The sequence below is a fragment of the Saccopteryx bilineata genome, chromosome 7, assembly GCF_036850765.1.
Source record: "Saccopteryx bilineata isolate mSacBil1 chromosome 7, mSacBil1_pri_phased_curated, whole genome shotgun sequence".
Lineage (NCBI taxonomy): Eukaryota > Metazoa > Chordata > Mammalia > Chiroptera > Emballonuridae > Saccopteryx > Saccopteryx bilineata.
In genome coordinates this window covers 50,988,854-51,016,593 of record NC_089496.1, presented here as the reverse complement: position 1 = coordinate 51,016,593, position 27,740 = coordinate 50,988,854, and the positions used below count along the sequence as shown (strand labels likewise).

Below are 27,740 nucleotides of genomic sequence, written 5' to 3'. Positions count from 1 at the left end.
CTGAGCATTTCAAAGGACCCTATCCTGACAGAGAATCCAAGCTGTGCTTTGCTTCGAGCCCATAGTTACCTACCAGGAAATTTATCTACTTAGACTTGTTTAAAAAACTTATTTGGGGGTGTATGTGTCATTAAACTCATAGAGATCTCAAAGCTCTTCAAAGGATAGCAATCATAATGCGAATGTTAAGTTCATCTTGAATTCTGATAAGAAGAAGAAATCCAATTATGCCAAAGAAGGTATTTAAACAGTATTCGGGATTTGAGAATGTTTCTCGCCTGATTTTGAGAAGTTAAAAAAAAAAAGAAAATGGTAACTATTTCTCTCTTGAGAATGTTCCTCTTTCTCCCCTTAGCTCAAGAAAAGCTAATGTCCGTAATGTATTCGAGCAGCTCTTAAAGACACTTCGAATTTTAAAGTGTTCGTCCCCAGTCTCCCAGTCCTGCCTCTTGGTCCTCCTCTTTCTCCTCATTAATCACCCACATCCGAGCTCATCCCGGAAGTCCTCTCTTCTCGGAAGTGTTCCTGGACGCCCCGAGTTAAGCCAGGTCCTCCGGGACTCCTCTCTTTTCATCCCACACCTTCCTTCCAGAACTTACTGCACAGGTCATGAAACAATTACACAAAACTGTAATTTTAAATTGTGCTGGTAAATTACATGATAAATGAAACTGTAATTTGTAACATGACTATTTCATAACTGTCCCTTCTGTTACGGTATAAACACCATGAGAACGGCTGATCCTCGAACACATTGCTGGGCCCCGAGATTTCCCCAGCACCCAGCACAGGTCGCTGCACTTACTAGTTGCTCAATAAAAATCTCTTTGAATGAACAGTGTGGTATACAAAACAATGGCCTCCCAAAGAGGCCCAGATTCTAATCCCCAGCATCTGGGAACATTACCTTCCATGGCCAAAGGGACCCTGCTGATACCTGATTTCAGCCTCTTAAGTCTTATTTCAGACTTCTGACCTACAGAACTGTAAAAGAAAAAACTTGTGCAGCTCTAAGCCACTAAGTTTGTGGTAATTTATTACAGCAATAATACAAAACTAATACAAATTGGTTAATTGTGTAACATTGGGCAGGACTGATCTAGCAACCTTGATGAAAATAGAATAATGTTTAAAAATGAGAATACGCCCTGGCTGGTTGGCTCAGTGGTAGAGCGTCGGCCTGGCGTGCAGGAGTCCCAGGTTCGATCCCTGGCCAGGGCACACAAGAGAAGTGCCCATCTGCTTCTCCACCCCTCCCCCTCTCCACCCCTCCCCCTCTCCTTCTTCTCTGTCTCTCTCTTCCCCTCCTGCAGCCATTGGAGCAAACTTTGCCCGGGCACTGAGGATGGCTCTGTGGCCTCTGCCTCAGGTGCTAGAATGGCTCTGGTTACAACAGAGCAATGCTCCAGATGGGCAGAGCATCAATCCCTGGTGGGCATGCTGGGTGGATCCTGGTCAGGCGCATGTGGGAGTCTGTCTGACTGCCTCCCCATTTCCAACTTCAGAAAAAAAAAAAAAAAAAGAACTGTTATTCTGCCTGACCAGGCAGTGGCACAGTGGATAGAGCATCGGACTGGGATGTAGAGGACCCAGGTTTGAGACCTTGAGGTCGCCAGCTTGAGTGCAGGTCATCTGGTTTGAGCAAAGCTCACCAGCTTGGACCCAAGGCCGCTGGCTGGAGCAAGGGGTTACTCAGTCTGCTGAAGGCCCACGGTCAAGGCACATATGAGAAAGCAATCAATGAACAACTAAGGTGTCGCAATGAAAAACTGATGATTGTTGCTTCTCATCTCTCTCCGTTCCTGTCTGTTTGTCCCTATCTATCCCTCTCTCTGACTCTCTCTCTGTCTCTGTAAAAAAAAAATTTAAAAAAAAATTGTTATCCCTACCTTTCCAAATTGGTATAAAGTATATGCAATGCTTGGCACATAACCTCACACAGGGGAATTAGATTGTCAAAAAAAAGAATGACAGCAGCCAACACAACAAAAGCCATCCCGTGTGCATGCCTTGTCTCGAATCATAAATACAGTGGTACCTTGAGATACGAACAGACCAACATATGAATTTTTTAAGATATGAGCTGTGACTTGGTCCATATTTTCGTTCGAGATCCAAGTGAAATTCCGAGATATGATTTGGGAAGTTGCCACTAGTTGGCGCATTGGCATATGGGTCCAGTAGCGGCAGTTTGATATATGAGTTGACTGACTTACGAGCTCGGTTACAGAACGAATTAAATTCGTATCTCAAGGTACCAGTGTGTATAGGTCCAGGTCATGAAATAGAGCTGCATCTTACTGCTCACGTCACATAATAAGTTTGCATCTGATCAGTTAACTCTCGGTACCAGGAATTCTTATGTACAAGGATAGACATCTGATTTTTCTTTTTAAAGTCATTTTGGAGCAAATAGATAATTATTATTATTATTGTAAACCAATCAAAATTATACCTATCTTTTTTTTGTCAGATCAGAAAAAAAAAATAACATTTTTTTTGGTGTGCCACAAAATTTCAGTAATTAGTTTATGTGTGCCATGAGATGAAAAAGGTTAAAAATTGCTGGCTTAGGAGAGCGAAGAAAACTTAGCTAATGGGAAAATACGTGTGAAGAGACATTGGGTGATAAAAAAAAAAAAAGAATACATTTAGAAGTAGTATTTTTTTTCTTTTACTTTTATCTTTTTTTTCCCTTTGGTCCCTGGAAGAAGAAAGTGGCATGAACTGACTGCATCTTCCCCACATATATCAAAGTCCTAGGTGCCCCTCAGAACTGAGAAACATCAGAACATGGGACTCAAACTGGGCTTTGGTTGAGTTAACCCTACGTGCGAGAAAACGGTCCCAGTCGCAGGCCGTGGAACGCGGACATAATATAATAACAGACCAGCACATTCCATCCAAAGGCCAGATGTGCCGCTATTGGAATGATAACTCATAGGCAGGGGAGCTTCCTGCCTTTGTCTTTCTGCTTGATAAAAAAATCTCCTCAAAGCCCTCTTTTGTCCCTGGGCCCTCTGGGCTCTTCTAGTCTGCCTTACCCGGGAGTTCTGACTGTACTTACTGCCTCAAGTGGGTGGTCAAGAGTTTGGAGGCTAGCTTCCTTCAAATCGTGCTCCCCTGGTAAATCAACTTGTGTCATTAAATTTGGGAGACACAACCTCTTCCCCCTCAAGAAAAAGAACTTCGAGAAAAGATCCAGAGTCATATATCTTCTTCCCTCAGACAATAAAAACCTCACATTGAAAACCGTCGCTTTGGCCCTGGCCGGTTGGCTCAGTGGTAGAGCGTCGGCCTGGCGTGCGGGGGACCCAGGTTTGATTCCCAGCCAGGGCACATAGGAGAAGCGCCCATTTGCTTCTCCACCTCCCCCCTCCTTCCTCTCTGTCTCTCTCTTCCCCTCCCGCAGCCAAGGCTCCATTGGAGCAAAGATGGCCCAGGCGCTGGGGATGGCTCCTTGGCCTCTGCCCCAGGCGCTAGAGTGGCTCTAGTCATGGCAGAGCGACGCCTGGAGGGGCAGAGCATCGCCCCCTGGTGGGCAGAGCTTCGCCCCTGGTGGGCGTGCCGGGTGAATCCCGGTCGGGCGCATGAGGGAGTCTGTCTGACTGTCGCTCCCCATTTCCAGCTTCAGAAAAATACAAAAAAAAAAAAATGGTTTAAAACCATCGCTTCACTTCCCGGGGGCTTCTTCTCCGTGGGAACCTGGCACCGCTGTCAGAAGTCGGAAAGGAACAAAAGGCACTCTCTGTCATTTTCAAATCCACCGCCGCTATAATTGTTAGCGGAGAAGGCGCGCAATCACTAAAAACCGTTCACTATAGAAACCCGTGGCTAAAAATACTGGATACGTTTTTTTTACTTACTTCCCTCCTGAGAGTAGCAGAATTCTATTATCGAACATCACAGAACCCGAGAAGGCCCAATGAGTGACCGTGTCTTGTCCAATCCACCGGCACTCCTAAATGTCGAGGGGAATTACCCTGAGTCCTGGAGCATCCCCTGGACGCTGCGTCTTTGCATGTTTTCCTGTCCTGGTCAATCCAGTACAATGTGCTTCGGCTGAAGCACTGGAATGTTTCAGAAAAGCCTTTTCTAAATGGTATTCCTGCCACAAAGTGGCTCAAAATCTTCAATATGCTAACATGTTGTGGCTCTCTCCTCTGGTTAGTTCACAGATTTTCTGAACATCTTTAACTTAAAACAACAACGGTCTTCCTAGTACACCCATTTACATCTCCCAGAGCAGGGTTAAAAGCATGGGTTTTTGTGCCCGGTGGGTCTGAACCGAACCTGGACTGTGCCGCTCACTGGCTCGGTAACCTTGGGCAAGTTATTTACCTGCTCTAAGCCTCAGTTTACCTCATCTGTAAAATAGAGACTGTGATAACGATCACTTAACACTTTCTATTTTATATTCTAATGACGGCTTACTGTAAATCTTCTCTCCCAGGTTATAAAACCTTTGATGAGAAGGCTTGTCTCGTGCACCCACAACTGTACCCCTAATATATAATTCATGGTCCAATACAGACGCTCACTATGTATTTGCGGAATGGGTGAATAGAATGAACAATGGCACAAAGAAATGACCGACTCGGTGAATACGCCTCCTTTCAGGCCAATGCTTTATCCACTGCGCCGCCACAGGTCAATATTCCTCCTTTCATTACCAGTCATATGGTTGGAACTCTACTTGTACCTGGGTTCCATGACTTTCCACACAGGGTATATAGGTCCTGGGCATACGGAGTGCCTTCTCTCCCCTGACTGGGTGGTCCTTTGTCTGAAAGCATCCACACTCCATGTGACTGACACTTTGCTCTTTTGCTGAGCCCTGGTGGAACCTCGTAAGTCTTATTCTGTTGATTATGTTACAATGTCAGGCTTACCTCGTTTTTGGAAAATAGCGTGGCAGTGGTGGGAAAGGTGCTGGGGTCGAGAGACTTGAGAACCATCGGTTCTGTTTGCAGAAAATCTCGGGTTAAATTCTGTAACCTCTGTGCCTCAGTTTTCTCAGCTGTAGAGTGGGAGAAAACAATCCTTTTCTCTTGGGACGATTCTTAGGATCATTGTAAAATAGCATACATTTATGTGGACTGTTTTATTAATTATTTTCATTTCTTCCAGCTGTCTACTGGTGACAGTCCAACCCAAAATAAAAAGCACCAATGTCGTGAACACTAGCGTCATGCTTACTCTATGCAAGGCGCTATTCTAAGCATGATCTTGTTTAATCCTCACACACACACACACACACACACACACACAAAGTGTAATTATCCTTCCCATTTGCAGATAAAGAAACATGCCTAACGTCTCAATAATTAACAAAGCTGGGATTCCAACCTGGAAACATTCTAGCGTCCAAATTCACTTTAATTAGGGAGTAACCATGGGGACCAGGATCTAGTGACCAAACACCTTTAGAAAGTTCCACTGAAGACAGAAGTTTTACCCACATTCAAACTGCTAGGCTGGACAACTCTCTTCCTGGACTCTCATTGGGTTAATGCTTGACAGAGGGCAAACCTACCAGGGCAGCCTCTTTGCCCACGAAACTGAGGGCAATGTGTGGTTGGCCCAGGTCTCCCATTCCCCATACTTCTCCGAGCCCAGGATCAAGCACCATCTCCACCCTGGAGAGAGTGAGAGTGCTCGTCACCACGCCTCTGCCCTTGTTTGAGGATTCTGGGCTAGCTCTGGTTCGGAGGAACGATTCATTCATTCTAAACAAACGTATTTCACAAGCCACGTGGACAGATGCGACTATGTGCTCTGATGACCAAGCAAAGGGTCAGCCTTTCCCCTTTTAGGCTGCTGGAGTCCCATGCCATGAAGTCCTTGGAATTTTTTCCAAGTTCTTAAGTAGAGAAATTCCATATACAATACATGTCCAGGGTTCTTTGAACTACAAGCCCCCAGAGTGGGTGCTTATCTCTCTATGAGCCTCACTCGGCGACAGCTTCCTGGGCAATCTATTCATGAGTGTTAAATAGACTCCGAAAGGGATCTGAAGCTGGGGGAGGAAGTAGTTTAACCAAAGGGAGAAAGTCATGAGGAACCGAGATCTGACCGTCACCCATGGCCGGATTCGCCAGCACCCCCACAGCCACGCCCCCTCGCTGTTGAGGGGAACGAATCTGCTTAGACTCTAGCTGAGCCGTAAGTACTACGGCTTCCAGCCAGACGGGTTTTCTGTCCAGCCCACACTCTATTCTCAAACGTTCTCTCCAGCCACTGACAACAGCTGTACCCTCCATTCTAAAGTTTTTCCTTTAAAGCCGATGAAGGAGTGGTCCTTACGCTTTAGACACGATGGCTTGAACACTGGATTGCCGACAGCGAAAGGTAACCGAGGGAAGATTACTAACTTCATTTTCACCCGCTTACCATTCGGCCCCTTAGCCCGTCAGAGACAAGCAAATGAGTTAGCTTACCCACATGTCTTTGCGTCCTGACATCTAATTTCTTCCTGGGCAGGGGCGGGAGCGAGGGAGATCAGCCCTTGATCCAGGTTCTCTTCTCTACACTGGTGTTGGCGCACTTCAACTGTGGAAGCGGGTGGTGGTGCGGCCACACCAGCTCCAATGCACCTGCCTTGAGCATTTCAGCCAGGACCACAGAAGCGTGGGTCACACCCAGCACCCTAAGGGGGTCAGAAGGTGGGTGCTGCAGCCCCCGTCATCTTAGACATTTACTTGTCTTTATCCCTCACTAAACACAGATTTGCCCTCCCCAGAGAAATAGTTGAATTAAAATCAAAACAGTTCCATCAAGGGACTCCACGTGCCCGTGCCAGGAGGAGGTTGCCAAGGCCCTCTTGCTACTTGTTCTCACTTCTGTTTCCCAAATGTGTTCCTGGTCGGGGTCCCTGCCTGCCAGGAACCCCGGGAGGGCAGGACGCACGTTCACCCTCAGGTCTTTAGGGCCCTCACCGCATCCCGGTGCTGTGTGTTTCAGTAAAAAACGGGGTAGCACCCTGGCCGGTTGGCTCAGTGGTAGAGCGTCGGCCTGGCGTGCAGAAGTCCCGGGTTCGATTCCCGGCCAGGGCACACAGGAGAAGCGCCCATCTGCTTCTCCCCCCCTCCCCCCCCTTCCTCTCTGTCTCTCTCTTCCCCTCCCGCAGCCAAGGCTCCATTGGAGCAAAGTGGCCCGGGCGCTGGGGATGGCTCCATGGCCTCTGCCTCAGGCACTAGAATGGCTCTGGTAGCAACAGAGCAGCGCCCCAGATGGGCAGAGCATCGCCCCCTGGTGGGCATGCTGGGTGGATCCCGGGCGCATGTGGGAGTCTGTCTGACTGCCTCCCTGTTTCCAGCTTCAGAAAAATGCAAAAAAAAAAAAAAGAAAAAGAAACGGTAGTGTGGACTGGGGTCTTCTTTTTTTCCGCTTATTGTCAAACTTGTGCTCATTATTGAATTTTATTTATTTATTTTTACTTACTGCTGAATTGGTGCTCATTGTTGAAAATTTAGAAAACACAGAAAAGACCCGAAAAGCAAATCGTTGTCACTCATGATTATCGTAGCGTATTTCTTTGCAGGATCTTTTTTTTTTTTCTTTCCTGTGTCTGTAAAACCTGATAGCCTGTTTTCCTCGCTCAGTATGATATCATAAATGTTTTCTCGCACTTTTTATTTCCATATCTGTTGAGCACCTACCTACATAGCACAAATACACAAACATGGAATTCCCGAAGAGGAGTTGTTGGGATTAATTAGTTCACTTCACATTTGCAGTGTAAACTCAGAAGGGGTGTTCAGATGCTCTAGAAATGGCCGAGAGAAGGGGCTGTCGAACCAGGAGAGGGGAGGTGAGGGAAGGGGTGGGGTGCTACTTTGTATGGAGCTGGCCATTGTCCAGCACTGCGCAGGGGCGCCCAGGTGGCTGGGACCCCCTCCCGCCGCGGAGCTGTCAGACACGGGACTAGTGGGTCCTTGGGGAGTTCAGCAAAGCCTGTTGGGCGGGAAGGCAGGGGTTCAGACTGAGCCTCTGCCAACAGCAGCTCTGTGGTCTCGGACAGCTTCTTCGCTTTCCTGCGTCTCCATTCTCTCCTCGGTAGAAAGGTCAGCCCGCTCAGGGCCGCTGAGAGGATCAAACATATGGTAATGACCGCAGAGGACTTGGCGTGGCATCTGGCACGGAGCGAGTCCCTTCATTAAGATCACTATCGACATGAAATTGTCTCCTTGCGAACGATCTCATTGCAAATTTGTGGAATAATTCCCTCACTTCGAACTCACAGGCTCGAAAAACTCTAACGTTGGAAAGGACATAGAAGGAGAAGGCGAGACCCAGGTGGTGATGTTGTCTGACTCTGTTTCGACAGGCACCGTGGCAGTTTACCCTGGCGAAGGCGAGTCAGAGTGTCGAGAAGTCCCCAACTCTGGTAAGCAGCCTGTGGGTAGAATGCCAGCCCTGCCCTTCCCCGTGCACGGGCACCTCGCCCTGGCCCTGACTCGCACCCTCCAAGGGCCGGGCTGCTCTGGATGCCAGCCCACAACACGCCGCAGTTGGCTTGTGGGCTCCTGCCCGCCCCTCTCTCCCCACAGCAGCATGGCCCGGCCTCGGCCCCACTGGCACTGTGGGCTGGATGACCCTTTGCTGTGGGCACTGTCCTGTGGACTGTAGGGCGTTTAGCAGCGTCCCTGTCCTCCACCCACTAGATGCCAGCATCGCCATCCGCCCCTCCCCAGTCGTGACAACCAACAATGTCTCCTGACGTCCCCAATAGTCTGAGCACCACTGAGACCTGCTACTCTCCAGAAGGCCACTGGGGGAGGGGGCAGGTGGGGGGACAGGGCTGTTTGAGCTCCCATGCCTCCACTTTCTTTTTCTTTTTTTTTTTTTTGCATTTTTCTGAAGCTGGAAATGGGGAGCGACAGTCAGACAGACTCCCTCATGCGCCCGACTGGGATCCACCCAGCACGCCCACCAGGGGGCGATGCTGTGCCCCTCCGGGGCGTCGCTCTGTTGAGACCAGAGCCACTCTAGCGCCTGGGGCAGAGGCCAAGGAGCCATCCCCAGTGCCCGGGCCATCCTTGCTCCAATGGAGCCTCGGCTGCAGGAGGGAAAGAGAGAGACAGAGAGGAAGGAGGGGGGGTGGAGAAGCAAATGGACGCTTCTCCTATGTGCCCTGGCCGGGAATCGAACCCGGGTCCCCCACACGCCAGGCCGACACTCTACCGCTGAGCCAACCGGCCAGGGCCCCATGCCTCCACTTTCTAAGTGGGTGACCTTAGTCTGAGCCTCAGTGTTCCTCCCAGTCAGGTAGGGACAGTAGCAGTGTCCCTGTCCCCAAAGCACGGGTGTGAGGACTGAGCGGGCTGATGTGTGTGACACACACCTGCAGTCACACCTGGGACTTCCCAAGCCCTCCATCCACGCTAGTCACAGCATCCCACAGCGACTCCTCTCCCTACGGTGTCCTCCGTGAGCTAATACTGTCATTCGACAGACAGCGTGCATAGTTCACATCAGTTCTCCCAGAGTCAAGCGTCTGACTCAGGCCGCGGGCACAACCCAGTCCCAACCGAAAAGGAAGCAAGAGAGGAGACCCTTAAAATTGGCGTCTCCCTCGATGCTAGAGCCCTGGCGGTGAGGAGGCGGGCACGGGGGACACGAGGGGGCAGGGCCCCCGTCCCGGGCTTCTCCCTGCGGGCCAGCTCCTCACGCACCCTGATGCACAGACCCTGGGGCTGGGATTGACTTGGCAACCTGAAATAAATTCCTCAACGCCCAGCTTGCCCGGTTTAGCAGATAAGCGCAGAAGATGCCTGGTTCAGTTTGAAATTTCAGATAAACGATGAATAATTTTGTAGTACAAAGTGACATCCAGCGCAATCTGACCTGGCAGCACTCCTCGTGGGGGGGAGGGGGGAGGGGGGGAGGTGGGTGTTGATGTACAAGGTTGATACACGTTCCGTAGCAATATTCCGGCACGGCTACACGATCTATTCACCCGGCACCGTGTCTGCGTTGCCAATCGTTATTTAATTCAGTGAATAATCAAAGGCTAATTAGAACCAGGTTAGCTCATCTGCTTAAGTTCATCGAACGGGAGAAGGGAACGCCGCTGAGAGCCCCGTGCCCGGCGCTTCAGCACGCTACACGGGGCTGAAGAAAAACACAGTCTCTCCTCTCTTCTTCTCCACACGCGGCTGAAGACTCCTCCTTCTCAGGACACGGTTTCCTACGCCAGCACAGACGGCCTGGGCATTAACTCAAAGGCTAATTAGGATTTTACGATTTTCTATTTCTGTCACCGGAATGGCGAGCATAATTCCTGGGGCAGGATTCCAATCATTCCTTGCAAGAAGCCAAGAAAGAAAGAAAGAAAAAAAACCTTCAATGTATTTACTCTTCAGATTAAAGCTCTCAAGGAAAAATAAAATAATCATCATCAGAAAATGCAAATAAGCGTTTTGGAAAAAACGTTCAGACTACACCGGCGGCTGATAGAACCGCAGGCGCAGGAGGAAACACACAGTAGGCATCCTGTCTTCTCGGCACAGCCTGTCCGACGGTGAGAATCCGGACCGGGGAGGCGATCCGTGCTACTGAAGGGAATCAAGCATTGCAGAGCAGGGCTGCGTCTCCACGAGCCCCACCCACCCACCCACCCAGAGGCTCCTCCGGGGTGCTTCTCATGGAGGTGGCAGAGCTCTGGGCATCTAAGGGTTCGAGCTACCTGCTGAGTTATGAAATCACTTTGATTCTCACAGAAGCTCCAGCACAGTGGATAGCCTACTTTCATTATCAAACCCATTTTACAGACGAGAAAACCAAGGATCAGAAGGGTTAAGTCACTTGCTTACTCCACGTCACTAGCGAGTGAGGACACCCACCATTTCAGCCCAGAGTTAGCTACTTCCACACCTCCTCCCCTTTCCACCAGGTCAGTGGCTCCCGACCAGATCTCCCCGGCACTAATGGTCCGGTCAACAGTCACAGGCTGTGTAAACAGTAGCATCATTCCAGGCACCTCCCCCTGGGCCTCAGGACGTGAGGGCACTGATCCTCAACCTACCTCCTCAATAGACTCTCCTGGGAAGCAAGCCTTGAAAAATGGCTGCTGTCCAAACCCCACCCCAGACCGATTCAATCCGAGCAGGCTGTGATACACAACGAGAGCTGAAACGTACTTCACCCTGCGGAAACTCCATCTCGGGCTGGCTGTGTGCGGAAGAGCAGTCCCTCTCCCCGCTCTGACCTGTTTATCCCATTGCTGTTCCGTCTTCGCATAACATCCTGGTGTGGGGGACAGACGGCTCCGACACACCAGGAGCTGGTTAAAGGGGTTGCCAGATGAACACACCTGCCTCCTATGCCCAGGGACAGCCCAGACCGGAGGCTGTCGTTTTAAGTGGGATCACATGCTGCCAAAGACAATGTTTTAACTCCATCGCTGAGCTAAGAACAGCCCGGATTTTGCCTCCGTCTAGCAGAGTTCAAACGGAAAGGGAGGGACTGGCAGGCATGCCCGCGAGGACTGCTACAATGTTGCTCCCTGTTCGTTTCCGGCTGTTTTTTGCAAGTATATTCGAGAAGGTGTCTTCTCCCGTAAAACGTGGTGAGAGGACTGGATTCTCAGCGCCTCTGTCTGACCTGGGGTTCTGGGGACTCTCTGGACAAGCCGAGTTATCTATCGCCCATGCGCAAGCCCAAGCCCCAATTTCTGCACTCTGCGCGCCCAAGACAGCCACAGCCTTCCGGCTACATTTTGACAGTGAGCCGCTGTGCAAGGTAACATTTTGTTCTGTTGCACCTCTTGTGCAGGAATTACAAGGCTGTCGGTATGAAGTTTCTGACGTCTCGATTACTGTCAGTGTTAAAAATCCACATTCGCCACCGGGTTAGTGAGACCAAGGCCTGCAGACGAAAGTGAAGGCGCTCAGACGTTCCAGTGCAGCCTGACTTTGAACTCGGGGTCCCAGAACGTGTCTCTGTTTCCAAACTGCTGGCGATGCCGCCGCCGCCGCAGAGTGTCCTGCGGGGTCCGTCCGTCCGTTTCGCAGTGCGTCTACAACCCCGACCTCAGCCCGTTGCGGGTTCTCTGGACTCAACCTTCTAATCGCCCCTCCTCTCCACCACCGGGCCCCCTCCTGCCTGACACCTGTGGTTCCCAAACCAGTGACAATGTCCTCTTCCCCTGGGGACACTTGGCAATGTCTGGAGACTTTTCTGGGCTGCTGGCAACTAGTGGCTAGACATCAGATATGCTGCTGAACATCTGCCAGGTGCAGGATGGCCCCACAACTAAGAATCATCCAGCCCTGAATGGCAGTTGCTCTGCGGTTACAGACGACCCTGGGATCAGGCCTCGGGATCTCCATCTGCCAACGGGTCTCTGTGCCCCGTCTCGCCTCTGCCAGGCCAGCCTTTCACCCCCGGAGAGATCCTTCTAAAACACAGTTGCGATCGCCTTCAAGATTCCCGCCGCACTGACGATAACACGTCACAAGCATCCTGGGCCTGTTGCCCTGTCTCCTTCCTCCCACGGCTCACCATGGTCTCGTGGTTCCCTGTGCGCCAACCAGGTCGAAATGTCTGGCGGCCTTCCACGCCGCCTGACCCCCACAGCACGACGTAGGGTGCGCCCTCTGCCCGCAGCCGTGCTCTGCCAACGCCCTGCGGCCCCTTTCCTGTGCCGACTGGGACACGGCAGGTCTGTCGCGGGGCCTGAGACTCTGCGTGTGAGCCGGTCCCCAGGCGGCACCCGGCTCCCTGTTTGCGGTCACATATTCAGCAGCTGGGACTGGATGCAGTGGTGCTCAGACCTTTGCAGGCATCGCAGTGACCCGGAGCTCACGGAAACAGATGACTGCGACCCAGCCCAGGCTTTCCGTCTTAGTAGCTCGGGGCGGGAACCCACGAGCTGCACGTGCAGCGAGCCTGCAGACTGCAGCTGGAGTCGCAGAGCCCAGGGCAGAGATCTCCGCCTTCCCGCCTGCCCCTCCTCGGGGTCCCTAGAGAGCCCTGTGAATGCCTGGACCACCACCGCAGACCTCCCAGGCTCGCTGACAGCTGGGACAGCCACCCCCGCGCCATGAAGACCTAAGGACAGGCTTCTCTGTCCCCACGTCCTGCAAACAGATGAAGGCGGCAGCCAGGACGGCCGCTCTAACCCCAGAGAGTTGGGTGAACACCACGGCAACCCTGAAGAACTAACTCCTTTGTAGCCTGAAAACGTGGGCCGTTCTCCCTTGCCGGGGTCAGAGTTCACTACCCCTGCGGCCCCTGCGGCTCCCTGCCGGCTGCGGGACTGTTCTTCCCCCTTGGGTGATAAAGGGCGATTCCGGACATTTCCCTCCCCTTGTCCCTCCCTTTCACCTGAGGCAAGCAGCGTGGAAACCACGCTCTCTCTAAAACAGGGGTCCTCAAACTTTTTACACAGGGGGCCAGTTCACTGTCCCTCAGACCGTTGGAGGGCCGGACTATAAAAAAACTATAAATAAATCCCTATACACACTGCACATATCTTATTTTAAAGTAAAAAAACAAAACGGGAACAAATACAATATTTAAAATAAAGTAAATTTAAATCAATGGGAACTATGCTTTTCTCACTAACCACCAATGAAAGAGGTGCCCCTTCCGGAAGTGCGGCGGGGGCCGGATAAATGGCCTCAGGGGGCCGCATGCGGCCTGCGGGCCGTAGTTTGGGGACCCCTGCTCTAAAAGCACTGCGTCGCTCAAAGGCCTGGGCTTTTACCTTTATTGCGTAGCAGGGGGCCCCGTGGAGGCCACCGTCCCTTTGCACGCGAAGCTTCAGGACTCTTAGCGGCACTGTCTTTTGCTCCCACCAGGGAAGCTGCCTTCTTTCTCCCTTCTTCTTCCCATTAGTCTTTCTTTGACCTTCTGCCAGAATTGACGGAATTGCACTGGAGCACCCTTAGGGAGAGGAATGACGTGGTCTGAGTAGATCAGCCCCGGGTGGACCGGGCTCTTGGGGAAGGACAGGGGAGGGCGGACAGGTGAAGGTGGGAATGCCAGGTGGGTGGGGAGGAACAGCCTTCCGGCTCGGGAGGGACCCTGAACACAGGCTCAGACGTGGAACGAGGGTGATGTGTGGAGACAGGGACAAGAGGTAAAAGTGCAGGTGAGTACAACGGCCGGGATTCTGGAGAGAGGAGAATTCAGAAATCCCGAGTCCGGAGCCTGCAGGAGAGGAAGGGTCTCTGGAAGCTGGGGAACCGGTCCTTGAACTAAACATCTTTTTTTTTTGTTATTTTCTTTTCTTTCCAGAAATATTTCAGAGGCAGTACTGATATTTGTTCACTCCCATTTTTGGCCAAGATTTGTCAAAAGATTAAATGGTACGTATACTCTTTCTGCCGTTCTGACCATGGCATAGGGTCGCATCGTTGGCTGTCCCTGTGTTCGAATGACCAAAATGATCTTCACATGTCCGTGGCATCTTCCCGAAAGTGAAAGTGTTTCTGGCTCATGACTTGTATAGAAACTAGAAGACAAATTAGTTCTGGACAAAGTGTTCTAGAAATATACTCAGTACCAGTATCCTTGATCTTCAAGACCTGACTTAGACTCCAGGCGGGGACACTGGCTACTAATGAAGTCATATCTCCCATCCATCAAGGACCCCAGGTCTCTAACCCCAGGTGTGTCGGACCCCACGTGTTCTTTGGGGCAGAGGTCGGGAACCTATGGCTTGCGAGCCAGATGTGGCTGGCATCTGGCTCACAAACAAATCTTTAATAAAAAATAATAATAACGTTAAAAATATAAAACATTCTCATGTATTACAATCCATTCATTTCCTACCGCTCATGTTCATGGTTGCGTGTAGCTGGAGCCAATCACAGCTGTCCTCCAGGATAACACCAAATTTTTATTGGATAATGTATAAGGTACACGGGTCGTTGTATGGCTCTCACGGAATTACGTTTTAAAATATGTGGCGTTCATGGCTCTCTCAGCCAAAAAGGTTCCCGACCCCTGCTTTGGGGACGGGGACATCCCTGCTCTTGGCTCCTGGGCAATGCTGTCTCTTCAACTGGCTTTAAAAATGAGCCACTCAATGTCTCTGAGCCTCAGTTTCCCCCTGCCTAAATTTAAGGTATCTGCTAAATTAAGGCTACACCTCAGAATCATTTGGGAGTGATTTAAATGCAGGCCCCTGGGCCCGACACTTAGCGGGAACGAAGTGTGTTTTCCTAGGTTCCGGATAGCCTCTAATCTCTCCAGCGCTCACGCCCCTGATGCTGGGGGGGCGGGGGGGGGCTGCTTTCGTGACTCCACATAACGCTCTTTATCCGTGAGACATTCCTCAGGACCCCGCCCCCCGCCCCCGCCCCCGCTGCTCTCATTCTCGCTGTCTGGCAGGCAAGTTCTGCTGCTCGAACCAGTTCTAGTCCGGCCCGTTCTCACGATGCGGACCTATGGGCGAGAACGCCTGGTAGTGAGGGGCGGTTCTGCGAGGCTGTAACCGTCTTCAGTTTCCTGAGACAAAACGCACAAGTCGGCGCTTGGAGAGCGGGGAGACCATCTCTTAGTAAACTTCGTATCCCCGGCACCTCCCATAGTGCTTGGCGTCAGGAGGGACGCCACGAAGAAACACGGGAATAGAGAAGAAGCATCACTTTACTAGGAAAAAAAGATACATAGGATTCCAGGCTCCCACCCTGGGGCAATCACGTTTTTAGCTGTTGTTCTTGTTTTGTTTTGATAAGGATGTGCAGTGCCACCCTGGCCCCGTAGCTCTGTTGGTTTAGAGCAGGGGTAGTCAACCTTTTTATACCTACCGCCCACTTCTGTATCTCTGTTAAGTAGTAACATTTTCTAACCGCCCACCGGTTCCACAGTCATGGTGATTTATAAAGTAGGGAAGTAACTTTATAAAATTTATAAAGCAGAGTTACAGCAAGTTATAGCATATAATCATAATTGCTTACCAAGTACTTTATGTCGGATTTTCGCTAAGTTTGGCAGAATAAATCTTTACAAAACAACTTACTATAGTTAAATCTATCTTTTTATTTATACTTTGGTTGCTCCGCTACCGCCCACCATGAACGCTGGAGCGCCCACGAGTGGGCGGTAGGGACCAGGTTGACGACCACTGGTTTAGAGCATTGTTCCGACATGCCAAGGTTGCAGGTTCAATCCCTGGTCAGGGCACATACACAACCAAGGAATGCATGCAGAAGTGGAACAACAAATCAATCTCTCTCTCTCTCTCTCTCTCTCTCCCTCTTCCTTTCCCCCTTCCCTTCCTCTTTCTCTCTCTAAAAAACAATTTTTTTTTTTTAATTTTTAAAAAATTTTTCAGTCCATACACTACCCACAGTGTCTGTTTTTTATTGTAATGGCGGCAAGTCAGGAGGGTCCCCTCTGAACGACCTATTCTTTTTGCTGACTTGCTACGCGCACGAACGCCCATGTGCATTATTTCACATAAACGCTCATGGACGATCCTCCCTTACGCCTCAAGGCTCTCAGCGTGAGTTGTTTAAGAGGAAAACTCTGAAGGAAAGACGTCCATCACAGAGTGGTGTGCGCACTGGAGCCAAGTCAGCCCGTCGGCGCTGAGCTCGCTGACTGGACCAAAAACGCCATCTCCCCTCCAGGGGGTCTCTGCGTCCACGTCCACGCCCTCTACAGCTTCCGTCCAAGTGCGTCACCTCCCCGCCTGGGGCGAGTCAGGGATCGGAGAGAAACGTTTGTGCTGGTGGAGAGCAGGGACTGGCTGCGTGTGCCTGGTGCCTTTGTTGTTTTATTATTGGAATCGACTTCTGTCACATACACGCGACACAGCCGTGTCTACAAACATCTCATTTGCTTTCACACACCTTTTCTTTTTGTTTTGCTTTGTTTTGTTTTTCGTAGCTCACCAGGTGTTTGGTTTTCCTTCCTCCAGGACCATAAAGAACTCGGTGCCGTTCAGAGATGTTGATTCAGACAAATACAGCATTTCCCCAGTAAGTGTGGTTAGAAGTTGCCAGATGGTCCCTCCCCCCCCCCCCCCCCCCCGCATCGCTTCCGAAAATATCTGTAATAAGACCGAATTCCCCTTGAATGCACTGCTCATGAGATCAAACACCGCGTCGTGATTGTTAGGGACTTCGAGGCATCCCAGTGGTACAGGGACTGTGAGGTGGACCTCAACCCCGGGTTCTCCTTTCTCGAAGCCATGTCCAGCTGAAGGTCTCCCTGGGGCCTGCAGTGATCTTGAATGGTGTTGGGAGTTATCTTAGAAATGTTAAACCTACTTCAACCTTACTTCTTTAGAAGTGTGTGTGTGCGTCTGTGCGTGAGGCGATGCCAGGGTGCGGGTCTGACTTAGGGCAGTGATGGATGTCAGGGTGTCTTTTGCGGAAGAAACGAGCCGGTGACTTGTCACAAAGTCCCCAAAGTTAGTGAGACCTCAGGCATTTCCACCTGGAATGGAAGGAATAAAAACCGTGCTCAGCATGATCGTGACTCTCGATTCCTTCCAGTCAGGCTGGTCCCCCCATATAATATTCAATAAATAAAGCCACGTAATTAACCGGGTTAGCTAGAGATTTTTAAAGTATCCAGTAAAATGATTAATCATTTAACCGAATAAGTCAATTAATTAGAGCCTGACAAGACTGTGATTAGTAGAGAAAGTTCGGGGAGCCCAGGTTCCTCACAAAGACACACACATGGACACCCATGCACACAGACCCACACACGTATATGCACACACACATGTACAACATGTGTACACATGCCCACACACATACACAGGCACACACGTGCACCTCTATACACCCCCACAGGGACAGACCCAATAGCATGTAAACACACTCATCCGCACACACACTTGTGCACGCGCACACATTACCGCCCTGGTGCTATGTTACACCGAGGTGTGTAACACCGTGTATTTCACCGTATCTCGCCATCTCCGGTGTTCCCAGACGGTTTGATCTGAATCAAACCCTGCAGACGCCAGTTCCCCTCCGGCAGCTCTGACTGCGCCTGGCCGTTGAACAAGACGGCACTGATCCCGTCCCGCGTGCGCTTGTGTTTCAGACGCTGCGGGGCTGCCACTGGCGAGGGAGAGACTGCGACGACGGTGACCCCAGGGCGTCCCCGGGCCGAAGGTACTGTCCCCGCTGGCCACTCGTTCTGAAAACTGCTTCTGAGAAGGAGGCAGGAAGATAATTCTTTCCCCCGACCGGGGTGGGGGTGGAGGTCGTGCTAACAGAGCAGCCTCTGCGTCCCAGCTGACCTGAAGCTCAGTGAAAACGAGAGCATCCTTTGTCCCAGAAGGACCCACCGGGCTCCTACTCACTGCTGAGCTCTCTGCGCCACGCGGGTGGTGAGCACGTAGAAACAGGCCTCCTCCCGTGGAGCTCGGGAGACACAACCTGGTGACTGGTTATGGTGACACTTACCCAGCCACCTGCACGAGGCCGACACACAGGCCTGGGCCACCAGGACTTAGGAGAGGGCTCCAGGGAGTGACGAACGGGTCACATCTTAGTCCTGGGCTGACGTTCAGCCAGTCGCATCTCTCACTTCAGAAACCGGGTGTCCGAGGCATCAAATAAATCCCCCTGGTGCTCGGGATTTGGGAGGCATCACTGTAACCTATCTAGCACGTGCATCACCTCTGGTCCACGACAACACCGCTCAGGAATGGAGTCAGTCAAGAAGAGACTGGACTCGGTCCACCACTCGCCACAAACATCCAAAGCCGAGATAACGGCCAAGGGGCCGCATGGAACCTTCCATATGCACGGCCCCCCGTGGTGTGTGGCTGTCCTCCTTGAATAACCTGTTGTCTCTTGATGACACATTGGCTAGCCCTTGTGTCATCACAGGGCTTCACACAGCGGACAGTCCCTGAGTGACAGTGGTGTCCATGTCTAAGACCAATGCTGATCTTTTCTTCCTAGGCCAGACCACTGGGATGTTCATCGGGATTCAAACTGCAACGGCATCTGGGTAAGGAAGCAGCTGGGGTAAAACCTCACCCTGCCCCCCCCATACCCCATTCCTTATTTGCATGTGTCACACCTGTGAGGGGCGGGGCTCTGGCAGGCACCGCCCCTTTACGCCTTGCTGACGGGCACCCACACCCAACCTCTCAACTCTCCACTGAACAGTGTGGAATGCAATGGACAGCGGTGTTAGCCAAGTTGGACAGCAACCCACACATCTGCTGGAGCAAACTGCTGGCTGTCACCATTCCATTGCTGCCACTTTCCTGGTGTTTCTCAAGGCCAGCCAGGCAGAGTGGACAGCGTCCTTGAGGCATCTAGTTCTGGTGGCCCAGTTCCCCATAAGTAATGGGGCCCTTTCCAGAGAGCAAAACTGACTCACGGACTCACAAAATCATAAACTCAGAGGGGAGTTTACCACCATCAAGTCCAATATTTCCCAAACGGTCTCCCCAGAACCCCAGTGTGGAGGGTGATGTTAACAGGTATGGGGGGAGGGGTTCCACAGTCAAGTCTAGGAAGTATTGGGTCAGAGAAACCTGACCAGTTTTCTGTACTTACGGATTTCTCAGTATCTCTAATGTTTTAACATGGATGGGGGAACCCCCGAATCCAAGAGAGTGAACACACTGTTTCCAACTCATCTCTGACCACCGAGAAATTTTGTCTTACAAACTGTTAATAAAACTACTACTATCTAGTGCAGTGGTCCCCAACCTTTTTTGGGCTATGGACCGGTTTAATGTCAGAAAATATTTTCACGGACCGGCCTTTAGGGTGGGACGGGATAAATGTATCACGTGACCGAGACAAGCGTCAAGAGTGAGTCTTAGACGGATGGAACAGAGGGAATCTGGTCATTTTTTAAAAATAAGACATTGTTTGCAGCCCTGGCCGGTTGGCTCAGTGGTAGAGCGTCGGCCTGGCGTGTAGAAATCCCGGGTTCGATTCCCGGCCAGGGCACACAGGAGAAGCACCCATTTGCTTCTCCACCCCTCCCCCTCTCCTTCCTCTCTGTCTCTCTCTTCCCCTCCCGCAGCCAAGGCTCCATTGGAGCAAAGATGGCCCGGGCGCTGGGGATGGCTCCATGGCCTCTGCCCCAGGCGCTAGAGTGGCTCTGGTCGTGGCAGAGCGACGCCCCGGAGGGGCAGAGTGTAGCCCCCTGGTGGGCGTGCCGGGTGGATCCCGGTCGGGCGCATGCGGGAGTCTGTCTGACTGTCTCTTCCGGTTTCTAGCTTCAGAAAAATACAAAAAAAAAATAATAAATAAGACATTGTTTGGACTTAAATATAAATAAAATGGAAATAATGTAAGTTATTTATTCTTTCTCTGCAGACCGGTACCGGTCTGCGGCCCGGGGGCTGGGGACCCCTGGTCTAGTGGATATCAGTGCTCTCCAGGCTCTGAGAGTTATCCAGGCTCTGCCTCAACCTTCCAAGGTCGGCCGCTTGCTACCGGGCGGCTTTGGCTTGGAGCGTTAGGAAGCCCCCCCTGAGCTGTGGTAACTCCGTCCCACTCACTGGCCCAACCTCACTGCCAGGTGTCTTGGTGTCGGCCTGGTGACATGTGGGTGGGATCATTCCTGATTGTCAGAACTGACTTTTAAATTGTAGGATGCACAGCGGCATCTCTGACCTCTACTCACTAGATGCCAGTAGCTGTTTAACAACCAAAATTATCTCCGGATAGTGCCAAATGTCCCTCAGGGCCGGGGTAGAGGCAAAAGCAGTCCTATGAGAATCGCTACTCCGGGAGCATTGGTCCTTAGGCACCGACTGAGCTGAGGTCAGCACACGTAAGCTCCAGCTCAGAGACTGCTGAGCCCACTCTGACCTCGTGTCCTCGTGAGGCTCCCTCGAAGGGACACCCTCAGCACTCCGGACCCCTGCCCTGCGTGCTTTGGCACAAGATGGTCCAGTTTCTGGCTCTCCCCCCATTCCTGCCCCCAGTTATGGGCTTAAAGGCCAACTCACTCACGTGGGGGGTGTGGCCGTGCTGGAATAGGACTCGAGAGACTTGAAAGGGATTTATCCACTGAGTTAGTTGCCTTTGTGCTTTTCAAGACATCTGGGCGAGGATTTGGTGTGTGTGCCTCATAAATTTAAAAACAAACCGCTAATCTCGCCGTTTCTCTCTTTTTTAAAGGGTGTGGATCCAGAAGACGGAATTCCCTATGAGAAGAAGTTCTGTGAAGGTATGTATTGTAAAAGCCAGTTTGGTTCTTACAGTAGAACATTCTTCTCTGAGTCTGAGTCAGATTGGAGGGAGCAGACCTCCTAAGTGAGGAAGTAAGTGCCCGATGCTCCAGCTCATCTATTTCCATGACACATCCTCGAGAGGTATCAAAAGGGTTATAGAAAGAGGAGGCAAAAATCTAGAGAAAGCAAAACGGAACTGGTCTGGCTCCTTTCTCTGAGGATTGGAAACTTGAAGGATCACGTAAGATAAAGAAGCCACAGCATAGAAAGCAGAGGAACTGAAACTCAGTGCTTCCCCACATAAGAAAAAAAAAGTCGAGGTGATCATTTTTCATCTTCTCCATGTCCTTCTCAAAACACGACAAGATCAGGTGTCTGGGCTCGTCCTGACAGAGACCCGGTGTCAGGGAAAGACCAGCACTTAGGTGACTAGAGAGAAACCCCCACACGAGAGTCATTGGGATCCCCCAAAATAGCTCAGCCTCCGCTCTGTATTCTAACTGCCTAAATGCCTCAGACATCTGGGCTACCAGTACTGTTAGGCGAAACCTATTACCGACCACACATTGCCAAAAACACGCTCCAGGTGATGCCCAGAGAGTCTCATACAAGACGCAGTGGTGGCGTGACTGTTTCATGTTTGGGCCCTGGTTTTCCCTGACATTTAGAAACATCCCATTCGTTCATTTGACAAATATTTCCTGCACGTCTATTTCGATTAACGACCAAGAGCCGCACTTGGCTCTAAGTTTTCATGGGCAGACATGATACAGTCCTTGCCCTCGGTCAATTTAAAGTATAATTATATCTAAGCTCTCAGAGGGGCAGGAAGGGAGCAGAAAATGCACGCACCCAATGCATAGCTACGCAGTTTAGAAATGCTTACTGGATGAATAAAAGCATGAATGGGCAAATAAACTAATGAGTAAATAAACTCAGAACTAAGTGGAACGCTGACACAAGGCTCTGGGGTCACTGTTGGGACACCTCTTGAAGTCCCCACATCCCAACCCCTCCTGATGTCCTGGCCCTTCACGGTCACCATGTATGTGGTCAAATACTAGCTGTCCCAGAGGCCCAAGACAGGAAGCGGCTGGAGTGAGGCTGATTTGTGGGGGTTGGAAGACGGGGAAGGAGCTTCCCCTCTCTGACTCTGGGAGGCATCAATTAATTCTGCCAGGATCTTGCGGGATTTGGAAAAGTGCCCGCGTCGCCCATGGGTGGATGATTTGTGCCGACGGGCCTCAGAGTCAGATTAAGTGATTCTCAGCCTCCAAACAGGCCTGGCCGCCCAGAGCCCTCAGCATCTCCCTCTCTCCATTCATCAGCCAGAACCGTCCATCCAGTGCTATTGTGAATACGGATTAAGAGCTGGAAGGGGCCATAATGCCACTGATAAATCAAAATTTCTCCATGAGATCAGCAAATCTTTAAGGGCGTTATAAACAGAAAAGCCATTTCCAAAAAAGCCATTTCCAGGACCAACATTGAGGGCAGATTTCTGAGTTCACATCAAGTTTTGACTTCATTTATCACGCAAGGTGCCTCAGGGCCGTTGGTTCTGGGCTGAGCTAGGAAGCACGCCTTGATCTGCACGGCGGCGTAGCCCCCAGTTTCGATGGCCCAGAAATCTCATTCAGCTCCTAAATGTTACTAGGTCCCTCCCTCGGCAACACAGAGGAAAGTGGCCACTGTTCCAATGCTCTGTGCACGGAATACACGCCCGGGCATCTGCCGGCCTGGCTCTCCAGCCGGGAGGCCTCAAGCCCCTGGAGAGCATAAATAACACCAGTAAATCGTGCCGCCTAGGTTCGGAGCCCAGAGGGATCGTTCTGCTTGGAGACTCAGCTGGCGCCCACTTCCACGTCCCTCCCGAGTGGCTCACAGCTTCGCAGATGTCCTTGGTGAGTAATTTCGGCAGTAACCACCCTGGGGCGGGCGCGCTGGCTTTGTGTTCGCTCTCTCGAAATGTGGTGCCAACTCCAAACAGGTGCAGGTCTTCCTGTTCGGCAAAATCCGCCGTGAAAGACACATCCTTTTCAATTCAGTTCATTTCAAACAACGTGGTGAGAAATGTGAGGCCGCGGCCACGACAGGCTCAGAACAGGAGCCAGAGCATCCATCGGGAGAAGGGGGACGATGTCCCCGCCGTCCCTACTGGTGGAAGGGACACCTGGGTCCCCTGGGGGAAGCGCTGACCTCTAGCACTCTGGGTGCGGTTCCCTCGGGTGTCTCCTGGAAGACTGAAATTCTGCTTCAAAGAAATGGAAATACAGAAATGATCGATTCCTTCTTGGCACCTTCGTCTCAAGCTAAAGAACTTGGACGTGAACCTAAACACGCTCGGAACCTCTCCCAAGTCCCCAGACCGGGCGAACGTGGACCTCCCTTTGTCACAAGGAGCAAGCCCGAGACCCAGCTGGGCGTTTGAAAAAATAAAATAAAAACGCTCATGATCTCAAAAAGAGCAGTGTTTGTTTGAGGAAAAACAAAAACAAAAACCTTGCTGTAGGAAAGAGTGACATTGTGTGAAATATTAAATTCAGGTTCTCAACAATAATTTGAGAGGCAACTGTAACCGTGAGCAAGGAACAATCTAAGGTCAGGGTGGAGCCATCACTCCCCAGCAGGAGGACGCCAGGGGAATACTGGCTGGCAAGTCGGACAACACAAAACACAAAAGGGACAAGCCAGTCAGCCCGCGGGGAAAATTCTAGAACTCGGAGAAGAGGCATGCAGGACGGAGCCCGGGATGGAACGGGAAACGCAGAAGAAGAGAAAACACGAAGCCGAGAGGAAACAGGGACTGGATAAATGATAAAAGACTGTTTACTTGAGTTGAGGAAAAAAAAAAACCCTTGTCTTCGGTCTGAAGCCCCCACTGCGCGCCCCGGCCAGAGTCCAGAGCAGCCTCTCTCCCCTCGTCCAGTCCGGTTTTCTCTCCCTTTTCTTCCCAAGTATGGAGAAGAACCTTGAGATCATTCTGCCTGCCTGGGGTTCCCTCGCTGAGGAAAACTCCTTCAGGCAGCGGAGACATCTGTCAACACTGAATTTCAGACAACAGTGGGAAGGCCCCTGCGGAGCTGTGGGGACAAAAGATTGTGGGTCCAAACCGCAGCCACGGTCCCGTTCTCGCCCGTGGGCCGCGGAAGCTCACTCCCAGGCATTCAGAGATCCAGGAGGCATACCAGACGCGTGTCTTTCTGGGGAAAAAAAAAATGTTGTTTAAAAAGTGTTCGGTTCTCTCTGAGACTGATATTATTGGTAAGTAACGGTTAAAAAAAATCATTACTAGATTTAATTACATAAAATTTTCAAATGCCTGCCATGTCAATATGTCATAAGATTAAAAGACAAAAAAAAAAAAACTAGAATAATACTTATAACATCAGGCAAGATGTTATAAATATTTTTTTTTATTTTATTTATTGATTTTACAGAGAGAGGAGAGAGGGGGAGGGGGAGCGAGAAGTATCAACTGATCGTTGCTTCACTTTAGTTATTGCTTGCTGTTTGTTGTATGTGCCTTGACCGGGCAAGCCCAGGGTTTCGAACTGGTGATCTCAGCATACCAGGTCAGTGCTCTACCCACTGTGCCACCACAGGTCAGGCATAAATATTATGTTATTATATATAACATGTCATCAATCCCCTAGTACATATAACCTGTAATCAATCTCCTAATAACAAAAAGTGCCGTGCGTCAATAAGAAAAAAAAAAGTTGACTTTTTAATGGTCAAAAATATAACCAATCAATATTAAAAGTCTTATCTTCAGTGGTAATCAAAGACACAAATTAAAATGACAATGTAGTAGCGTTTATCATCTGTCAAGTAGACAAAAGTTAAGAAGCAATAAAGGCCTAGTATTAGCAAGAACATGGTAAAGTGGGCAGGTTCATGTACCACCAATAAGAGTTGAAGCTGCTTGAACATCTCTGTAAGGCTGCTGGACAGTATGCACAAAGTGACAGTACAGTGTTTGTGGCTTTAACCAGTAGCTCCACACCTGGAAAAATACCTTTAAAACCGATCAGCCATTGGCTCAAGACTCTATGTCCACGAATATTCATCAGAAAGTTATTTATAGGAGCAAAAATGAGGAAAAAAATTAAAATTAAATATGCAAAATTATATTTTATCTATAAAATGAAATATTATGCAATCACTGATGCACATATTATAGACACATTATTGGCAAGAAAATGTGTTTATGATCATTTATTCAGGGGAAAAAGCAAGTTACAAAGTGGTGTGTATGATCCAGTTTTTGTGACCATGTAATATGTGTCTCTGTGTGTGCAAAGAATTTCATTGGAAGGTTGTAGATCAGGGTGGCAGCACTGGTATCTTTGAATGGTAGAATTCTGGGAAAACTTTTTTCTAGTTTTGTCAATGAACTTGTATCGTGTAGGCACCAAATACTATATAGTATAAGATTTGGGGGGAGTTGTTTAGTTTTGTTTTCAGCAAATAGCTAAGGAAACTGCTAAAGAAAACCAGAGCGTTACTTTCATCTTTATAGAAGCCCGCTGCAGTAGATGCTCTTCTAGCACAGCCTCGCCTTGCAGACACATAGCGAACAGACAGCAGAATCATTTCCTGTCGCTGTCATCCTGAACAAGCCACCGACCCAGAGACGCTGTCCGCGAGGGCGGGAGCCGTGTCAGGCAAGACCGTGTGCTTCGGCGAGCTGACGGCCGCGAAAGAGCTTTGGAACCCTTCTGCTGGAATCAAACCAAACACAAGTGAATTCACACACAGCTCACGCAGGGCAGCGGTGGCAGCTGACCAGGCAGCTCCATGTCCTTGTGCTTGTCCTTCCTGCCTCGCATCTGGGCCTCTGGAGGCGGCGGTGGGGGCTCCCCTGGGGAAGACAGACTTTCACACACTCCGGGCATCACCGCAGCGCCCTGTGCTGCACTAGTGCCAAGCCTCTGGGGGGGAAGAGAAGGACCCACTGAGGAAACACTTTTTAAAGAAATCACTCCTCCCACCCCGGAGGCCAGCCCCATCCTGGAGTCCTGACAATTGAGATTGGAAGTGTAACATTTTCTATCTGCTGTTTGCAACAACAAACGGATTGAAATACTGCAGATGAGCATGTGCTGGCTTGCGCTGGGGTTCCTCCCCACCCCGCCGCGTCCCCTGTCGCTTGCTGGCAGTAGATAGTTTTGAAAAATGGCTGGGGGAAGCCGTGACGACGTGGGACTAATGAGGAGCCCCAACGGAGCCTGACGGTGATTGAGATTCATGAGGCTTGCCGAGATGCTCATGATGCTGTTGGTGGTGGGGACAAAGTTACAGGGTTAGCGTCATTTTCTCATTTATGTCAAGCTTTTGATGCTCTACCATTCTTAACACGTCTCTTCGGGTTAACATTCCTCTCCGAGCTAAAAGCAGTCCCGTCACTCTAAGCCTGGGCCGCCTCTGTGGGATGCCACTCGATAAGATGATGAAACAAAATAGTAAATGAGAAATATTTTGTTTAGAAAGTTGATGCCGAAAAGGAAATTTTAACAGGGAGTTATAGTCAAACTAATGCCGTACAAATGACCCCAATCTCACGGACTTAACACTATATCATCAGTTCTTCCCACTCGCACGTGTTGTCTGGGGTCCGCTGTTCTAGAATGGGCTCTGTCGGTCTCGGCTCCAACCTAAAGGCTGGGTCAAGAACTGCTGCTCCCCGTGTCTCTCACTATTCTCGGCTGGACCGTCTATCCGGACTGTGTTCTTCTCATGGTGATGGCAGACGTGCGAGAGCACAAGGTCCCTGACACAAACACATCTGCTGAATCACATCCCCCATCAACAACCCATCAGACAAAGCAAGTCACAAGCCCTGCCCCAGGTCAGTAGGGGAGGAAGTCTATCTGCCCCAAGTGAGAGAGAGAAGAGAGGGAAATTTTTTTTTTTTTTTGCTATATTGCTTTTATTTCATTATAAATGTTAAATATTCAATGGAGAGAAATAAGCAAATACAGAAATTATTAACAACTCGTTAAAAATTCCACTTAATACTACCACCCAGAGAGAATTGTTTTAACATTTTGGAGTACAAGATTGGTTTTGAAATATTCTTTTAATACTCTTCTTAGGAAAAAAAAAAAAAAAAAGACTATCTAAAATCAATATTAGAATTAATTTTGAGAGGTAAAAAAAAATCCCCCCATTATCTCAAACTTTTCTTGTATTTTTCCACTTTCTCAGTGTTCCACCCCCCACAATGCACACACACACACACACACACACAAACACACAAACACACACGCACAAGCACAAGGTAGTCACAGGAATAGCTAGTATACAACTGGTACATTTTCACAGTTACTACTAATCATGATCATGTCCCCACATCACTACTTAGTCTGTGTCCTTATTCTAGTTGTCTATGTCCCCCAGTGTCTTTGCCAGTGGACAAGCCATCAACAACTAAACCATTCACCCAAGACTAAATATTAAGCTGACTCATGGCTTCATTTTCTGGCAGCTATGGATAACACTCCTTGTTGTTCCAGTGTTTAAAACATGTTACCTAGAGGACGTCTTCGCCCGCACAAGGAGTCACCCCAGGTGTGAGGGCCGTGCCTCACAGACTTCCGTG

The 27,740-nt window shown here is 50.2% G+C and overlaps 1 protein-coding gene across 1 annotated transcript in view; it reads left to right on the top strand.

The window, feature by feature from the left end:
• The window catches only part of AOAH (acyloxyacyl hydrolase), a 119,176-nt gene that overhangs the window by 36,239 nt on the left and 55,197 nt on the right, over positions 1 to 27,740 (top strand). The window contains exons 5-11 of the mRNA XM_066239870.1: positions 8,330 to 8,389; positions 14,248 to 14,318; positions 16,880 to 16,940; positions 18,022 to 18,092; positions 18,891 to 18,939; positions 21,081 to 21,129; positions 22,943 to 23,037. Coding sequence (XP_066095967.1) covers positions 8,330 to 8,389; positions 14,248 to 14,318; positions 16,880 to 16,940; positions 18,022 to 18,092; positions 18,891 to 18,939; positions 21,081 to 21,129; positions 22,943 to 23,037 — 456 coding nt within the window. The remainder of the gene's footprint in view (positions 1 to 8,329; positions 8,390 to 14,247; positions 14,319 to 16,879; positions 16,941 to 18,021; positions 18,093 to 18,890; positions 18,940 to 21,080; positions 21,130 to 22,942; positions 23,038 to 27,740) is intronic.